This window comes from Podarcis bocagei (genome assembly GCF_964188305.1).
Source record: "Podarcis bocagei genome assembly, chromosome: 15".
NCBI lineage: Eukaryota > Metazoa > Chordata > Lepidosauria > Squamata > Lacertidae > Podarcis > Podarcis bocagei.
The window spans coordinates 38,144,405-38,160,151 of record NC_138141.1 but is presented as its reverse complement, the minus strand read 5'-3'; the positions used below and the strand labels follow the sequence as shown (position 1 = coordinate 38,160,151).

Here is a 15,747-nt window from a genome sequence, read left to right as displayed (position 1 = left end):
TAAGAGCTGCTTGATAGTGGAACGGTCTCCCTCCGGAGGTTGTGGGCTCTCCTTCCTTGGAAGTTTTTAAGCAGAGACTGGATGGCCATCTGTCATGGATGCTTCAGTTGAGTTTCCTGCATTGCAGGGGGTTGGACTAGATGACCCTTGGAGTCCCTTCCAACTCTACAGTTCTATGATTCTACAAACTTTAACGGCCAGCCACACTTTGGAGCCCTCTTTTGTCTGATGCATCACCTTCGTCTGATGTCATCGCTGCGCAGGAGTCAGAAAGATAAAAAGTACCCATTGCATCAGTGTGATCCAAAGAAACAGCTGCTCTTCTCAAGGTTTATTGTGAAGTTCTGCTTGGGCATTGCCTGGGACTTGCTTTCCCCCACCATTGGCTCCTACTCTTCAAGAAGGAAGGAAATAGACAAGCATCTTGGTGGATCAGACCAAGAGGCTCCATTGAGTCTGGTATCCTCCATCCCATGGCAGCCAATCAGATGTTTTAAGAAAACTCACACGCAGGCAACTTCTCCTGGCTTTCAGAGGCACACTTCCATTGAGCATGGAGGTTCTATTAGCATTTATTCATTTATTTATGCTGGCTGGCTGCAGTCACCACTTTGGCCAACTCTGATATAGACCAACAGTGAATTCCGTTCTCTTGACTGCTGGTCCTTATGCATCTGGACAGTACTATCTAGGGACAAGAAGGTGGCATCTACAGGTTTGGAGACGTATTTTTTTAAAAAAGAATAGGGAAAGCTGAGAACAAAATAGCCATCAGCCCCAAAGAGCTCAGTGAGCATACTCAATAGCCAGGGAATGCTGACTTGACTGCGGAAGCAAGGTAAACCACGACAAGGAAATGGAATGGAGTGTCTTGAAAAAGGTCATGGCTGGCAGACTGGCATGGAGTGTTCTGAAAAGGGTGTGGCTGGCTGGAGCCCTAAACATTGTATTTTGCACCGCAGGCCCTACTTGGGAATATATCTGACTCCCTTTGAAAGAATCCGAGCCAGTAGCCCATCACACAGCAGTAACATCCATATGCTGATTTTGCATCGCAGGAAGAGGAATTTCCTTTTTCGCCTCTCCTGGATCTACTGCCTGTCAGTTTCGCCAGGTGAAGTTGCTGTGGTTATGAGTGAAGGAGAGAAGGAAGCACTCTCACCTGTGAAAGTTCCCAGTTGCTTTTTCCATGCTGCTGCTACTGTTGTTGTTATTGTTGTTGTTGATATCCTTCCCTTCTTGGGACTCAATCTTACTGGTTTGAGGCTTAAAAAGGAAGGGGCACATCATCCTTTGCATAGCAGGTGTGTGTGTGTTCCACAGCTCACAAACTCTGCTCTGTGCAAGGTAGACTCCTGTCTGCAAAGGAAACACATACAAGGAAGTTCAGATGAATGAATAGCCCTTTTTAAAAAGCAAAGAATAGACATAAATTTAAAGAAGAATTGAACTGAGTACGGAAACTTGCTGCAAGACAGACCCAAAAAAGAAAACAACAGAACACCTCTAGTCATCACATACAGCTCCCAAGTTAAAACAGTACAACGCATCATCAGAGATCTACAACCTCTCCTGGACAATGACAGTTCTCTTTCTCAAGCTCTGGGAGGAAGACCTTTCATTGCCTACAGACAGCCACCTAATCTTAAACAACTCCTAACCCACAATAATACTACAACCAGACTTAACATGGACACTGGCACCAGAGCCTGCAATAAACCCAGATGCCAACTTTGCTGCCACATACACCCGGACAACACCATTACTGGCCCCAACAACATCACACATACCATCTCGGGACTATTTAATTGCTCATCGTCTAACATTGTGTATGCCATCAAATGCCAACAGTGTCCTTCAGCTCTCTATATTGGACAAACAGGCCGAACCTTACGCCAAAGAATAAACGGACATAAATCTGACATCAAGAATCACAAAACAGAGAAACCAGTAGGAGAACACTTCAATCTCCCAGGACATTCTATACAAGATCTCAAAGTAGCTGTTTTACTACAAAGGAATTTCAGAAATAGACTGGAAAGAGAAGCTGCTGAATTGCAACTCATTACCAAACTCAAAACCATGGAGAGACCTGGTCTGAACAAAGACATTGGATTCTTATCTCATTATACATGACTAAGCCATTTCTCACCTTCTCACCCCTTGCCTTTTCCTGTAAGACCTATTGCAGTCGTTAAGAGTCGTCAACAGGCTCATCTCAGCTATCTGCCAATCTCCCATTCCCACCACCCTTCTGAGTAATACCCCTCCCCACCTTCTCACTATATAGAAGGATCTGGCAACTTCTGTTTCAGTGTATCTGAAGAAGTGTGCATGCACACGAAAGCTCATACCAAGAACTAACTTAGTTGGTCTTTAAGGTGCTACTGGAAGGAATTTTTTTATTTTGGGTACTGAAAGTGGCTGTTGAATGGGACACAGCTGGAGGCAGCCTGTGGGTGCTCCACCAACCTTGGATCTGTGCATAAAATAAGGTCGCCATGTTTCAAGAAGTGAAAATCCAGCCTTTTAAACGGTTTTTAAAAATTCTGCCAGGACGCCATTTTCAGCGTATTAATCCCAGGTGTGTGGCAGCCATAAAACACACGTCTAGAGTGAGAGACTGCGGTGATGTCAGGTTTTTGCAGGAACTCTTCCCAAGGTGAGACTTTTGTGGAGGAGCTGAGAGTTTGTCCAGACTCTGGGTGACAGGGGTGCCAACTTGAATTAAATATTGGGGAGGGGCAGGCAAGTCCTGCCCTGCATAATCGATCACATGGCACACTGCACGCACACCATTTGAACGGCAATGCCCATCAACTTTTTTGGGAGGGCCATCTCAAATATTTTATTGGGAAGGGTGAAGCTCCCTCGGACCCTAGAAGTTGGTTTCTATGCTGGGTGAGAGCCAGGAGGTGAAGAGGGTTTTTCTAAAGGAGAAGGAACTGGTTTTGTTTCATATTTATTAGTAATTTTGTGTTAATGTAAATTTTTTATACATTACTGAATTTTTTTGTAATATTGGTTGTTTGAGTTGTCTGTTGTTGCTTCAGCTTTCTGTAGAGACATATTTTAATCTATTAAGTGGTACAGAAATAAAAGCAAATGTTTGGTGCCTTCTTAGTTTTTAGAGTGGGGATGGGGAACTTGTAGTCCTCTCAAGGTTCCTGGACTACAGCTCCCATCATGCCTGACCATTGATCCTGCTGGGAATAATGGGAGTTGTAGTCCAACCCCTAGAAGGCCATCGGTTCCTCATTCCCTATACAGGGCTTTAGATTATGTATTACAGAATGCTTGCCATGCAATTATTTTTGCAGTGCAATTGTTTTAACTTTGGATAACTTAATTAAAATGGAAAGTGTGTGTGTGTGTGTGTGTTATGAAGAAAGAGTATTTTTTCTCTATCCCTCTCACGTAACACCAGAATTTAGGCTCACCCAAGGAAATCAATGGGACGCAGGTGGCGCTGTGGGTTAAACCACAGAGCCTAGGACTTGCCAATCAGAAGGTCGGCGGTTCAAATCCCCGCAATGGGGTGAGCTCCTGTTGCCCAGTCCCAGCTCCTGCCAACCTAGCAGTTTGAAAGCACGTCAAAGTGCAAGTAGATAAATAGGTATCACTCCGGTGGGAAGGTAAACAGTGTTTCCGTGCGCTGCTCTGGTTCGCCAGAAGCGGCTTAGTCATGCTGGCCACATGACCCGGAAGCTGTACGCCAGCTCCCTATGCCAATAAAGCGAGATGAGTGCCGCAACCCCAGAGTCGGCCACAACTGGACCTAATGGTCAGGGGTCCCTTTACCTTTAAGGAAATGAATGGGTCACAGATCCAGGAATGACAATAGCCCTATTTGAGTGTTCAGTCCTTACACACAGTGAAAATTAGAACATGGAAACCTAGCCAGCGGCCCTTTGCCCAGTCAGATCATGGGTCCATCTAGGTCAGTCTTGTCTACCCTGACTGGCAGAAGCTTTTGAAAGGTCTCAGGCAGATAATATTTCCCAGCCCAACCTGGAGATGCCATTCAGGATTAAACCTTGGTCCTTCTGCATGCAAACAGCTCAGCTATAGCTCTTCCTCGTCTGCCACCCTAAATCAAGTAAATAAAAAAAAAAAATACTTAACTAAAAGTAGGAATAATCTGAATATTTGAAATTAAAATGCTCTACCACCAAAAAAAGGCTCTGCTCATCTCTCTTGCTCAGCCACCAGAGCAGTCATTCAGTACTTTGCAGAGAGTAAAAGACCTGGCTAAGGTAAACGATTGCATTGAGGGGAGCATTTCCATGGGCTCTGCTTACTGAGTGTGCACATAAAAACTGCACTGGAAAAGGAGGAATCTGAGAAAGAAGTGCTGATAAGGTTTTCAGCAAATCCAAGAAAACTTGTTTTAGTTTAGATTTTAAAAATGAAATGAAAAAGGCGTATTCTTTGCAATTTTGCAAAATATACGCCCTGATTTTTTTAAATTTAACTTCCTAGTTTTCAAATGACTGGAGATTTTGACAGATTTTTCTGAGCATTGGGGGTCACAAAAAGTAATATAAAACAATCAAAATTTGAAACAAATTCAAACATTTCATTCTGAATCTGACAGACGGAACCAGGCAGAGGAGGATGACAGGTGGGTGTCCTGCTCTCTCCCCTCCAACATAAATCTTGGCTACGCCCATGAACTCTGATTATCTCTGTGATGGCGCAGCTAAAAGCGAGCTTATTTCAGACCTTCAGCTTGAGAAAATCAGGTTGCAGTGTTAAGCCAAAGGGGTTAGGGTGCCCTTCTCCACTCCAAGGGCTGAATTCGCTTCTGGGCAACTTTCGGAGGGTTGCATGCCAGAAGTGGGTGGGGCCAGAGGCAAAAGTGGGCAGGGCAACAAATGCAAATTTTACCTTTGCACAAGAGTCTTGACCCACACTCCCACCCCTATCACTGTCTTCCACCCAGGCAAGTGGGAGGCATTGTTACAGCTCAAAGATGCAAAGTCAGAGGTGCAAAGTAGGGTTAGTGAGGAATGTGGCTGGAGGTGAATTCCGAGGGCCGGATAGAAAGGTCTGGAGGGCCCTGAGGTTCCCCACCCATGCTGAAATCAAGGAAGCCCCACTGAACACAGAAGAGGGATTACTTCTAAGAAGATATGCACAGAGGACTGGGTTGCCTACTTCACCCCCAGGCATTCTGTAAACAATTTAAATACATCAAAAATAAGTATTCCTCTCATCTCCAGAGCAATCATTCACTAAACACGTGCCCTTAACACTACAAGATTCCATGTACTACAACTGGATGGTTACGATTAAGGAAAGTGCGTAGTAAACTTTCCCTGGAAGCATCGGAATCAAATGCGTAAGACAGAATCCGAACTGTGCAGGCGCAGAAGTCAATCTCATTTGAGTCCAGTGGAGTTTACTGCCAAGAGAAACTGGGCTTAGGGTGGCAGCCTTGTTTTTTGCAGGATCGGGCCCACCACTGCCTTTTAAAAACCCCGAAGAGATAAGATGATGTTTTACAATATTTCAACAACGTTTCTACGGTTTAACTAGAATGAGCATTGCTCAAGCTTCAGGTGAAAGATACACACACACACACACACACACACACACACACACACACTAATAAAGGCTTGTGTTTACCCCTCACCTCAGTTTCCATGAACAATCCCTATTCACTGAAAAAAGCTAAGTATAACTGCAATCTAGGAGCCGTTTGTACATTAATTTATTCCAATAGGACTATGTGCGGTCTTTGGACAAAACCCAAGCAAAACGCCACACTTTTGCCCGTCTTTTCTCATTTTAGCAATAAAGCTAGCTCTTTGTTTCCATCTCTCCTGCTGAAAAATCATTTACCTTTGTTGAACTGGGACTTCTTTATGTTAAATCTCCGCAGGATACCTGTGGATCAGTATATGATGGCTGGCATCTGTCTTGAGCAGCTGGAATCCCTAGATCTTCCCTGCCAGATTTACTGTGCTCCACTCATCTCTCGTTTTCTCCCCGGTGCTCATCCAAAGAAAGAGAGCTTTGGTTTCCTGAATCTCAGCCTTAATGCCAAATCCTCAGCAGACCGGACTGTGGCAAAGTTTCTGCAGCGATCCAGCAAGAGGACAGACTCAGCTATTTCTCCCTACTGGCGAAGCTGGAATGAAAGAGTCCTTTCCCCCAGTTGGAAGAATCACTGAGCTGTCAGCAAAAAGGAATTGTCTTACCTTGAGTGATTTTTTTGTTTGTTTTTGTTTTAACCAGTCATTTGGGAGAAGGTCTTTGCAAACGAAGAGTCTCTGTCTCTGTCTCTCTCTTTTTAATCTCCAGATACCCTGAAACTAAACTCTGAAATCCAGACAACCTGCAAAGCAAAATGCATTTTTATACCCTTCTAGATGCAAATTGAGAAGGGGGAAATACATGAGTGTGGCAGCAATAACAAACAAATAAAATTAAAGAGGAAAACCCCTCAATTTTGGTGAGCATTGCCAGGAGAGAAATTTGTCCGGTCGGCTTCAGATGACACACACACACCCAACCCACCCAACATGTGAGTGAGTGAGTCCATCCTCCCTCCATGTAAACTTCCCTGAATCGTGAAATAAGGAAATACGGTCACTCCTGATGCTATTTTTGGAACAAGTGAGCCTAGGAAGGGCATACGCAACAAATGAAGCAGACTGGTGCAGCAGTCTGTGTGTAAGAAGCCGGCTGTTAAGTTCTCAAGCAAAGTTGAAATAAGTTAGGAAAGCTCTCTGTCTCTCTCTCTCTCTTTCGGTTGCCTGGCCTGCTTTGCAAAGCATCCTCCATCACTTCCCAGATGAAAACGAAGAAGCACAAATGCCCCACTAGCCGCTGTTCTCACACAGCAAGAATTGTCTCTCGAGTTCCCCATGCCACAACAACTGTGTCCATGCCATGAGAAGCAGACAGGTTTCGATTCATTATTGGTTTCTTATCTTTCCTATTATGAATTCAGATCTCCACATTTCCAATGGTTACTATTCTTTAAATCCTCCTGAAAAATCTCTGGTATCTGAGTGCAAAGTCCTCCTATGAAACACATTTTCGTATGTACACATTTTTGCAAGCAATTGTCCCCAATACAGTACATTTCTGCATGTCATTTTCACTAATATCTTCATTTTGATGCATGCTTTCCTCCTAACGTGCAATCTTTGCAAATGCTGTTTGACTGGAGAGGTGCATTGCAAAATTTGGATTTGTGTGAATTTTGAAGGACAGCCGCCTACCGTTTTTTGATAGAGCGGATTTGATGGATTCGTCTGAACAAAGACGTGTGTCCGTCACACTCACGTATGCGACGTACAGCTCTGAGAGGACCAGAACCTTTTGCATGGAGTCAGTACGTGCACCTGTTCAAAAGGATCCTGTCTCTTTAACCCTTATGCCTAATAAAGAACTTATCACACCAGGAAGCAGAGAAAAGTAGGTTTATTGCACGGAAATAAAGAGACTTCCGGATGCTGATTCGGACAGCAAGGTTATACATACATGTAGGCAGCCAACACTGTCATTAAGCATACATGCACACCTTAATTATAGAGAGTCCTTCGTTATCCAGTGTGAGACAATGTGCCACAGACCCACACTCAAAAGACAGAAAATAACATGGAGGGCTAGACCAGCTCTATGAGCAAGTGGGGTGCAAATCCAGGGATTGAGATCTGTGACTTTTGTGAGAATTAAGGCCCCCCCCCTCACTCTGGGCAGGTCGGTCCCAGTAAGTTTTGCTTCTGAGGCAAGATGGGAAATTCTGCCTCTTCCCCACTGATACCTACATCCCTCTGCTGGAGTTGACTAATCCCTCGTCCTCAGTTATTCCTCCGCTGCTCCCCCTCCCAATGTCTAGGTCAAGAAAAAGGGGAGGAAAAGGAGGATGGGGAGAAGGTGGAAGCGACAAGGCGGGCAGAGGAGGAGCCGACAAGTGGCGAGCTGTGCGTTCCTTGAGGGCCCAAATCTGTCCCTTCCGCCAATGGTCCTGAACCTGCTGCCCCGAGGCAACTGCTTCACCTTGCCCTATGGCCGAGCCGGCCCTGGTTCTGGGAGAGACAGGTTCATCCTGCCATTCCGTAATGAAAGTTATTACAGTTGTACCTCGGGTTACATACGCTTCAGGTTACATACGCTTCAGGTTACAGACTCCCCTAACCCAGAAATAGTACCTCGGGTTAAGAACTTTGCTTCAGGATGAGAACAGAAATTGTGCTCCGGCAGCGTGGCGGCAGCGGGAGGCCCCATTAGCTAAAGTGGTGCTTCAGGCTAAGAACAGTTTCAGGTTAAGAATGGACCTCCGGAACGAATTAAGTACTTAACCCGAGGTACCACTGTACCTATATTACCCTAACTCCCTTCCTTGTTTGCCTTTTGCAACGTATTTCCTGGGGTTTTTCATAATTTTGGGGTAAAACTTCCGAGGTTGGGAACGCATTAGAAATTCCCCTGTAGGAATCCACGGAAATCATTGACTCATTATGCAAACACTCACCTAATGAAAGATTTCCTGAGAACGCATTGTGTTCGGACAGCAAGAGCTTTGTGTGCCTGCCCAGAGACTGCCCCAAGCTGATTTCTGAAACAGGATGGGTCAGTTAATCGATCGAAACTGATTATAATGTTGTTGGGTGTGTTTTTTTTAAAAAAGAAAACAAAGCAAAAAGACAGTGTCAAAAACATTTGATAGAACGTTTAATCCAATGATAGAAGTAACAATAAAAGGCTGTTTCTCCTTCTATCCTTAGTCGCAGGTGACCAGATGAGGCTGGGGACCATTAATTTGCAAGTCAGACAGTGGGAAAGAATCACATTAAAACAGGGAGTGCCCTTACGCCTCCAACCCGAATCTGACCTTCTAAACTCTTGGGTCTGGTTCTAACTTTAGTAACTGGGTTCATCTTTCTTTTTTTAGTCTTCTGGCTCCTCCACCCATGTTCTTATTGCAGAACCCTTCATCAGACAGCTTGGATCGTTACCAGCGCAAGAGAGCTTCTGTGCAAATCGGCACGCTTCCCCCTGGGAAAAGAGATTGCAGCATGGAACAGTTCTGGTGGGATCTCGAGAAAGGGGAGGAGTCGAGAAAGCAAGACTAAAGACTCAAAGGGCCTCAGCAACTCCTCTTGGCATGGGGTTAGCAGAGAGGTGGGGTAGGCCTGTGACGGTCTCCATGAGTGGAAATCCACGCCACACACTTAAAGCCCGTTCAGTCCGCATTCAAAGCTCATGACTCCTCCATTTAACATTTGCTAAAAAACCTGAAGCATTTTTGTTAGGGATTGCAGGGAAAGATCTGCCAAAAAAGCTGAAAAACATCTTCATGTATGTGACAACGGCCACGAGAGTTTTAATAGCACAAGGATGGAAGACTGAAGAAACCCCAGCTGAAGAATCATGGCAAGAAAAATTGATGGAACTGGCAAAACTGACATACAAGCTACGGGACAAGGATAACTGGGACTTTAAAGATGAATTGGAACCTTTTACAAAGTATTTGAAGACGCAACAAAGTGAACTGGACTCCTTGGCTGGCTTTGAATAAACATTCACAAACTTTTTATTGATAATAATCCACTAAATAGTTTGAGGATCTATACAACTGTGTAACATGCAGGAAACAGCATTTTTAGAGAAATCAAAGACTGGAACTGAGGGAAGTTGGGGGTGGGGTGGGGGGTTCTGTGGGGGGAGGGAGGAAATATGGGGGGGACAAAGCTCATGACTCCCACCCGCCCCAAAGAATCCTGGGAACTGTAGTTTCCCCCTCAACGGAGCTCCAGTTCCCAGCACCCATAACAAGCCAAAGTTCCCAGGGTTCTTTGCAGGAAGCCATGTGCATTGGATGGGCTTTAAATGTGTGGAGTGGATCTGCCCACTGTGTGCGTCTCGAGGGTCTACTCAGGAGAAGTTAGCAAGTATGCAGAGAGATCTGATGCAGATCATATTTAAAGGGGAATGTACCAAATTTGCACTTTGGGAACCAATCTGCAAGTATAGCCATCTTTGGAAATTTGCACACCTCCAAATTTTGCAACACAAGGTCTCCAGCCAAGTGACGTCCATAAAAATGCATATAATATGTGTGTAAAAAATGTGTCTGTTCAAGAAAATTCTTGCAAAAATGCATTACATTAGGGGAAATTGCTTTGCAAAAATGGGTATTTATAGGGCAATATGGAAAAATGCTGATTAATTTTCATGAGGGTTTTTTTTTTAAAAAAAAGGCAAAGTGACGTGGCAATGTGGAGAACCAAAATTAAGATGGTAGCAAAGAGAAACAGAAAGAAAATGAAATTGACAGATTTGCTCATCCCTGCCTGTGTGGCAAAGGAGGATGGCTGCAGGTGAGCAGGGAGGGAAGCGTTCTTAAAATGCAAAGAAGCTGCTTTATTTTTCTTTTCTGTGTAGCCACTGTTAAACACAAGCAGACAAGTGAAAGCAACAGCCATGGACTAGAAACTTAGACAATTTGCAAGACAGGATGGTCTAGATTTCGCTAACATGCTGAATCTTTGCTGGGCTGTCCGGCGTGCAGAATTCAAGGTGGGGAAGTAAGGACTTGCAAATTGACCAGCTGGCTATATGAGACCCACAGGAAAGGTGTGTGGGGTTGGGGTGAAAGCTGTGCCCCCTTCCAGCCCCAGGAGAGACAGCCGTGTCCTTCTCCATCCAATGGAATGTGCCGGGTGCTCTCAACGAACCTGGAACACGTGAAATGGCAAGAGCTTTGCAGACTGATGGCATTGCTCAGCTGGTGCCAATTTCAAAATTATTTGCATTCTTTGTGACTCAACTTATCAGGGAGACATAGCAAGGGCGGTATGAAAAACAAGCTGTGGAGCGAGCAGCCTTGAGATAACACCCTGCTCTGTTAAAACAGTGGGTGCAATGGGCCTTGGAGCGCATGTGGTCTTCAGATCTTCATTTCAAAGAAGAAGAAAAATACCGGCACATTCCCAACACCCCCAATTCTTCTTTTGGTGGTAAATCCTTTGAAGCAGCCAAGAGATATCGATAGCTGAAAACAGAAGGAAATAAACTTTATCCACCACTTTTTACAGAGGATTTTGAAAAGAATACAGGGCATCATGGAACCTACAAAGTAATCTTAGGCTGCCTTGTTCATCACTCATCCGGATTTGGTTGCACAAAGCTTATTATACAGCAGTAAAAGGTAAAGGGACCCCTGACCATTAGGTCCAGTCGTGACCAATTCTGGGGTTGCGGCGTTCATTTCACTTTATTGGCCGAGGGAGCCGGCGTACAGCTTCCGGGTCATGTGGCCAGCATGACTAAGCCGCTTCTGGTGAACCAGAGCAGCGCACGGAAACGCCGTTTACCTTCCCGCCGGAGCGGTACCTATTTATCTACTTGCACTTTGACGTGCTTTTGAACTGCTAGGTTGGCAGGAGCAGGGACTGAGCAATGAGAGCTCACCCCGTTGCGGGGATTCGAACCGCCGACCTTCTGATCGGCAAGTCCTGCACCACCTGCGTCCCTATTATACAGCAGTAGGAAATGGCAAAGCTTAATACATTTTGGAAAAGCGACGTAATATAATGCAGGGCTTTTTGTTGTTGTTGTTGTTATTTTCACTAATGTATGCATAGGTACAGCTAACATAATGCATTTTTGTACCTGTCACGTGGCGGGAGAGCTGCGATGCAAAATTCAGAGATGTGCGAATTTCAAAGGATAGCTGTGTGTTTTTATCACATTAGAATCATAGATTTGTAGAGGTGAAAGGGACCACGGGGGAGATCTAGACTAACCCTTGTGCAACATAAGAATCTTTTGCCCAACATGGGTCTCAAACCCACAACCCTGAGATTAAGAGTCTCATCCAGATTGTTCTGGAAACTGCACATTAGGCTGGCTTGCCTTTGGTGCTTATTGAATTGAATTTCTCCTCCATTCCTAGGTAGGTGGAGGCTAGACTGTATCTAGCTGGCACTGAGCATTTGTTCTGGTTTGTTTGTGGGACGGTTACACATCAGTGAACATCTGTCTTGCATCCATCCCAATTTACACACTTTCCCATTAGTCATTTGTTCACCCCACATTTGTCAACGCATTTCCCCATTGCTTTCCAAACTGCAAGAAGTCCAATTCTTTCTCTTTTTTTAGTGAATTTATTCATCATCACCATCAAACCTTTAGTGGCATCACTCACAAACATTCAAAATAAATAAGCCAGTGCAATCTCATTGCCACTTCAACAGTACAGTCATTTGCCAAAGGGAAGAAGAGGTGAGCAATCAATTTCATCTCTGTGGGTCTCCAGCAAGGGCAGGATCTTGTAGCGTACTTTGGCGACAAAAAGTCAAGTAGAGGAACTTAGCTACTGGCTTGGTGAGCTCCTGGTCTCTCCCCTGTAATAAGAAGTGTATAACCTCCGTCTCTGGTTTCCATGTTGGAATACATAGATGGTCTAAAAATTGTTGGTGGAGATCATCATACAGTTTACATTTAAGGGCCCTGTCAACTAGAGTTTTCACCAGGTGGGAATCACATGGGCAGATCCTATCTCCTTCTGCCATATCCACAAACTACCCCAAAGGAGGTTAGAAGAATTAGAATTGAACCTAGCCAGCGAAAAAGCCCCTCTTTCTTGCAGGTTAAACAAAAATCGTAAATACCGTATTTTTCGCTCTATAAGATGCACTGGACCACAAGATGCACCTAGTTTTTGGAGGAGGAAAACAAGAAAAAAAAATTCTGAATCTCAGAAGACAGAACAACAAGAGGGATCGCTGTGCAGCAAAAGCAGCAATCCCTCTTGCTGTTCTGGCTTCTGGGATAGCTGCGCAGCCTGCATTCGCTCCATAAGACGCGCACACATTTCCCCTTACTTTTTAGGAGGGGAAAAGTGAGTCTTACAGAGCAAAAATACGGTAATTAAGGTGAATTTATTGAGCTAGGGTGAGGGAGAGCCCATGAATCTGCCTTAACTGCTCTAACCTAAAATTCCCAATAGATCCTTGAAACCCTCTTGCCAGGGCAGCCGCACCATGAGGTGAGATGAGGAAGTTGCCTCAGGGCAGAAAGCTCCAGATCACTCAGAGAAGTGGCAGAACCACCTCCTGCATTTGATGATGATGATTAATTCATTTACACACGTCTTTTTCCGTGACAGGGACTCAAGATGGATTACAGATAAAAATAAGAGCCACTGAAAAGATAACAAAATCAATCATTATAACCAATCATTAAACATTGGGAGAATTAAAACTAACACCACCTGTTTAAAACAAACCAGTAATTGCAATAAAAAGATCACTGCGGCAGTCAGTTCCCAAAAGCTTGTAGGAACAAGGAAGTCCGGTGGAAGGACAGCAAGCCATTCTGGCTTCTCTAGGGAGGGATTTCCAGAGACTAGGGAGGGAGCAGCCACCGAGAAGGCCCTCTTCTGTATCCCCACCAAGCATGCCTGTGAGGGTGGCAGGACCAAGACAAGGGCCTTTGCTGAAGATCTCAAAACCTGGGCAGGTTTGTATGAGGAAATGTGGTATTTCAGACAGCTTAGACCTAAGCTGTGTAGGGCTTTGTAGATGATAACCAGCCCTTTGAACTGTGCCCAGAAACAAACTGGTACCCAGTGCAGCTGTTACAACCATGGGGGTCACCTGCTCCCTATAACCAGCCCCTATTGATAATCTGGCTGCGGCTGTTTGAGCCAGCTGAAGTTTCTGAGCACTTTTCAAAGGCAGCCCCATGCAGAGTGCATTGTTGTTTAGTCGTTTAGTCGTGTCCGACTCTTCGTGACCCCATGGACCAGAGCACGCCAGGCACTCCTGTCTTCCACTGCCTCCCGCAGTTTGGTCAAACTCATGCTGGTAGCTTCAAGAACACTGTCCAACCATCTCGTCCTCTGTCGTCCCCTTCTCCTTGTGCCCTCCATCTTTCCCAACATCAGGGTCTTTTCCAGGGAGTCTTCTCTTCTCATGAGGTGGCCAAAGTATTGGAGCTTCAGCTTCACGATCTGTCCTTCCAGTGAGCACTCGGGGCTGATTTCCTTCAGAATGGATAGGTTTGATCTTCTTGCAGTCCATGGGACTCTCCTCCAGCACCATAATTCAAAAGCATCGATTCTTCGGTGATCAGCCTTCTTTATGGTCCAGCTCTCGCTTCCATACATCACTACTGGGGAAACCATAGCTTTAACTATATGGACCTTTGTTGGCAAGGTGATGTCTCTGCTATTAGAGTGCATTACAGTAATCCAAACAGGATGCTAGGAAGGTGTTGGTCACTGTGGTCAATATTCAGGCATCAGCCGGCACTTCTTGGCCTCCTCCTCCTTTAACTCAGCTGTGCGCCCATTCCCTGCCCACTGCCCACACTAGGTGGCAGTGGGTGGGTGCACAACAATGGGTGCATGGCAGGCATATGGAGGAGAAGGCAGGGCTGGTATTTCCTGTTTTGCCTCTAGCAGCATCCAGGGTTGGCCTTGTCTTCTGTAAACATAAGTTTGTTGACTGCAGAATAAGGACACAGCTCCGCAAGTCATGATATACTCGGTCGCTCAAGGCCGTACTGATGATGAGGCAAGAGGGAAGCCCTGGTTTTCAAAGCAGCTTGGGAAGTCCAGGTTGTATGAGGAAATGTGGTATTTCAGACAGCTTAGACCTAAGCCATGTAGGCCTTTGTAGATGATAACCAGCCCTTTGAACTGTGCCCAGAAACAAACTGGTACCCAGCGCAACTGTTACAACCAGGGTTGTCGCCTGCGCCCTATAACCAGCCCCTGTCGATAATCTTGGTGCCAAATTCTGGACAAATGGGCCTCCCTCTGCCTGCCATTGGCTCTGGTGCCAGCTTTTCCCCCAACCAGTCCTTAGTGGGCACTGGGCCCCACTGGTTTGAAAGGTGATGGGGCAACTTCGCATCTCATGTTGCACTAATACAGGTGCCACAGAATAACCATTTCACATTTGTAATAATCTATTCGTGTGGCGGCACCTAGACTCTGGAACTCCCTGCCACTTGATATCAAGCAGGCACCATTACTGTACTCTTTTCACCACCTACTAAAAATGTTCATGTTTAGATAAGCCTGCCTAGGTGCTTATAAATGCTTGTGTGGATTTTTTGTATTTTAACCTCCTGTATGTTTTTATGGGGACGCGGGTGGCGCTGTGGGTTAAACCACAGAGTTTAGGACTTGCCAATCAGAAGGTCGGCAGTTCGAATCCCCGCGATGGGGTGAGCTCCCGTTGCTCGGTCCCAGCTCCTGCTCACCTAGCAGTTCGAAAGCACGTCAAAGTGCAAGTAGATAAATAGGTACCACTCTGGCGGGAAAGTAAACGGCGTTTCCGTGCGCTGCTGTGGTTAGCCAGAAGCGGCTTAGTCATGCTGGCCACATGACCCAGAAGCTATATGCCGGCTCCCTCGGCCAATAAAGCGAGATGAGCGCCGCAACCCCAGAGTCGGTCACGACTGGACCTAATGGTCAGGGGTCCCTTTACCTTTACCTTTATGTTTTTATGTGGTTTTTTCCTGGTTTTATCTTTTTGTAAACTGTTCTGAGGTTTGTTTGTTGTTGTTTTTTACAGTCAAGCGGTGGATAAATTTTATGACTTTTGAAAAAGTTCTGTGGGGCTCCGTTCATTACGTGGTTCCTAACTCTATGTGTCTGGCAGAGCCTGGTCTTGCCATCTTTGCCATGAGTGACAAATGATTAACTCAGGCTAAAGTGCTGAGTGCCAGGCTGCTGGCACGTATGCCAAGGAAAACGGGCAAGTGAAGATG

At 45.4% G+C, this 15,747-nt stretch overlaps 1 protein-coding gene across 1 annotated transcript in view; it reads right to left on the bottom strand.

The window, feature by feature from the left end:
• The window catches only part of NOS2 (nitric oxide synthase 2), a 35,021-nt gene extending 29,093 nt beyond the window's left edge, over positions 1-5,928 (bottom strand). The window contains exons 1-2 of the mRNA XM_081173261.1: positions 5,848-5,928; positions 1,163-1,359 (exon numbers count right to left, since the gene is read on the bottom strand). Coding sequence (XP_081029387.1) covers positions 1,163-1,299 — 137 coding nt within the window. The 5' untranslated portion in view covers positions 1,300-1,359; positions 5,848-5,928. The remainder of the gene's footprint in view (positions 1-1,162; positions 1,360-5,847) is intronic.
• Positions 5,929-15,747: the final 9,819 nt, after the last annotated feature.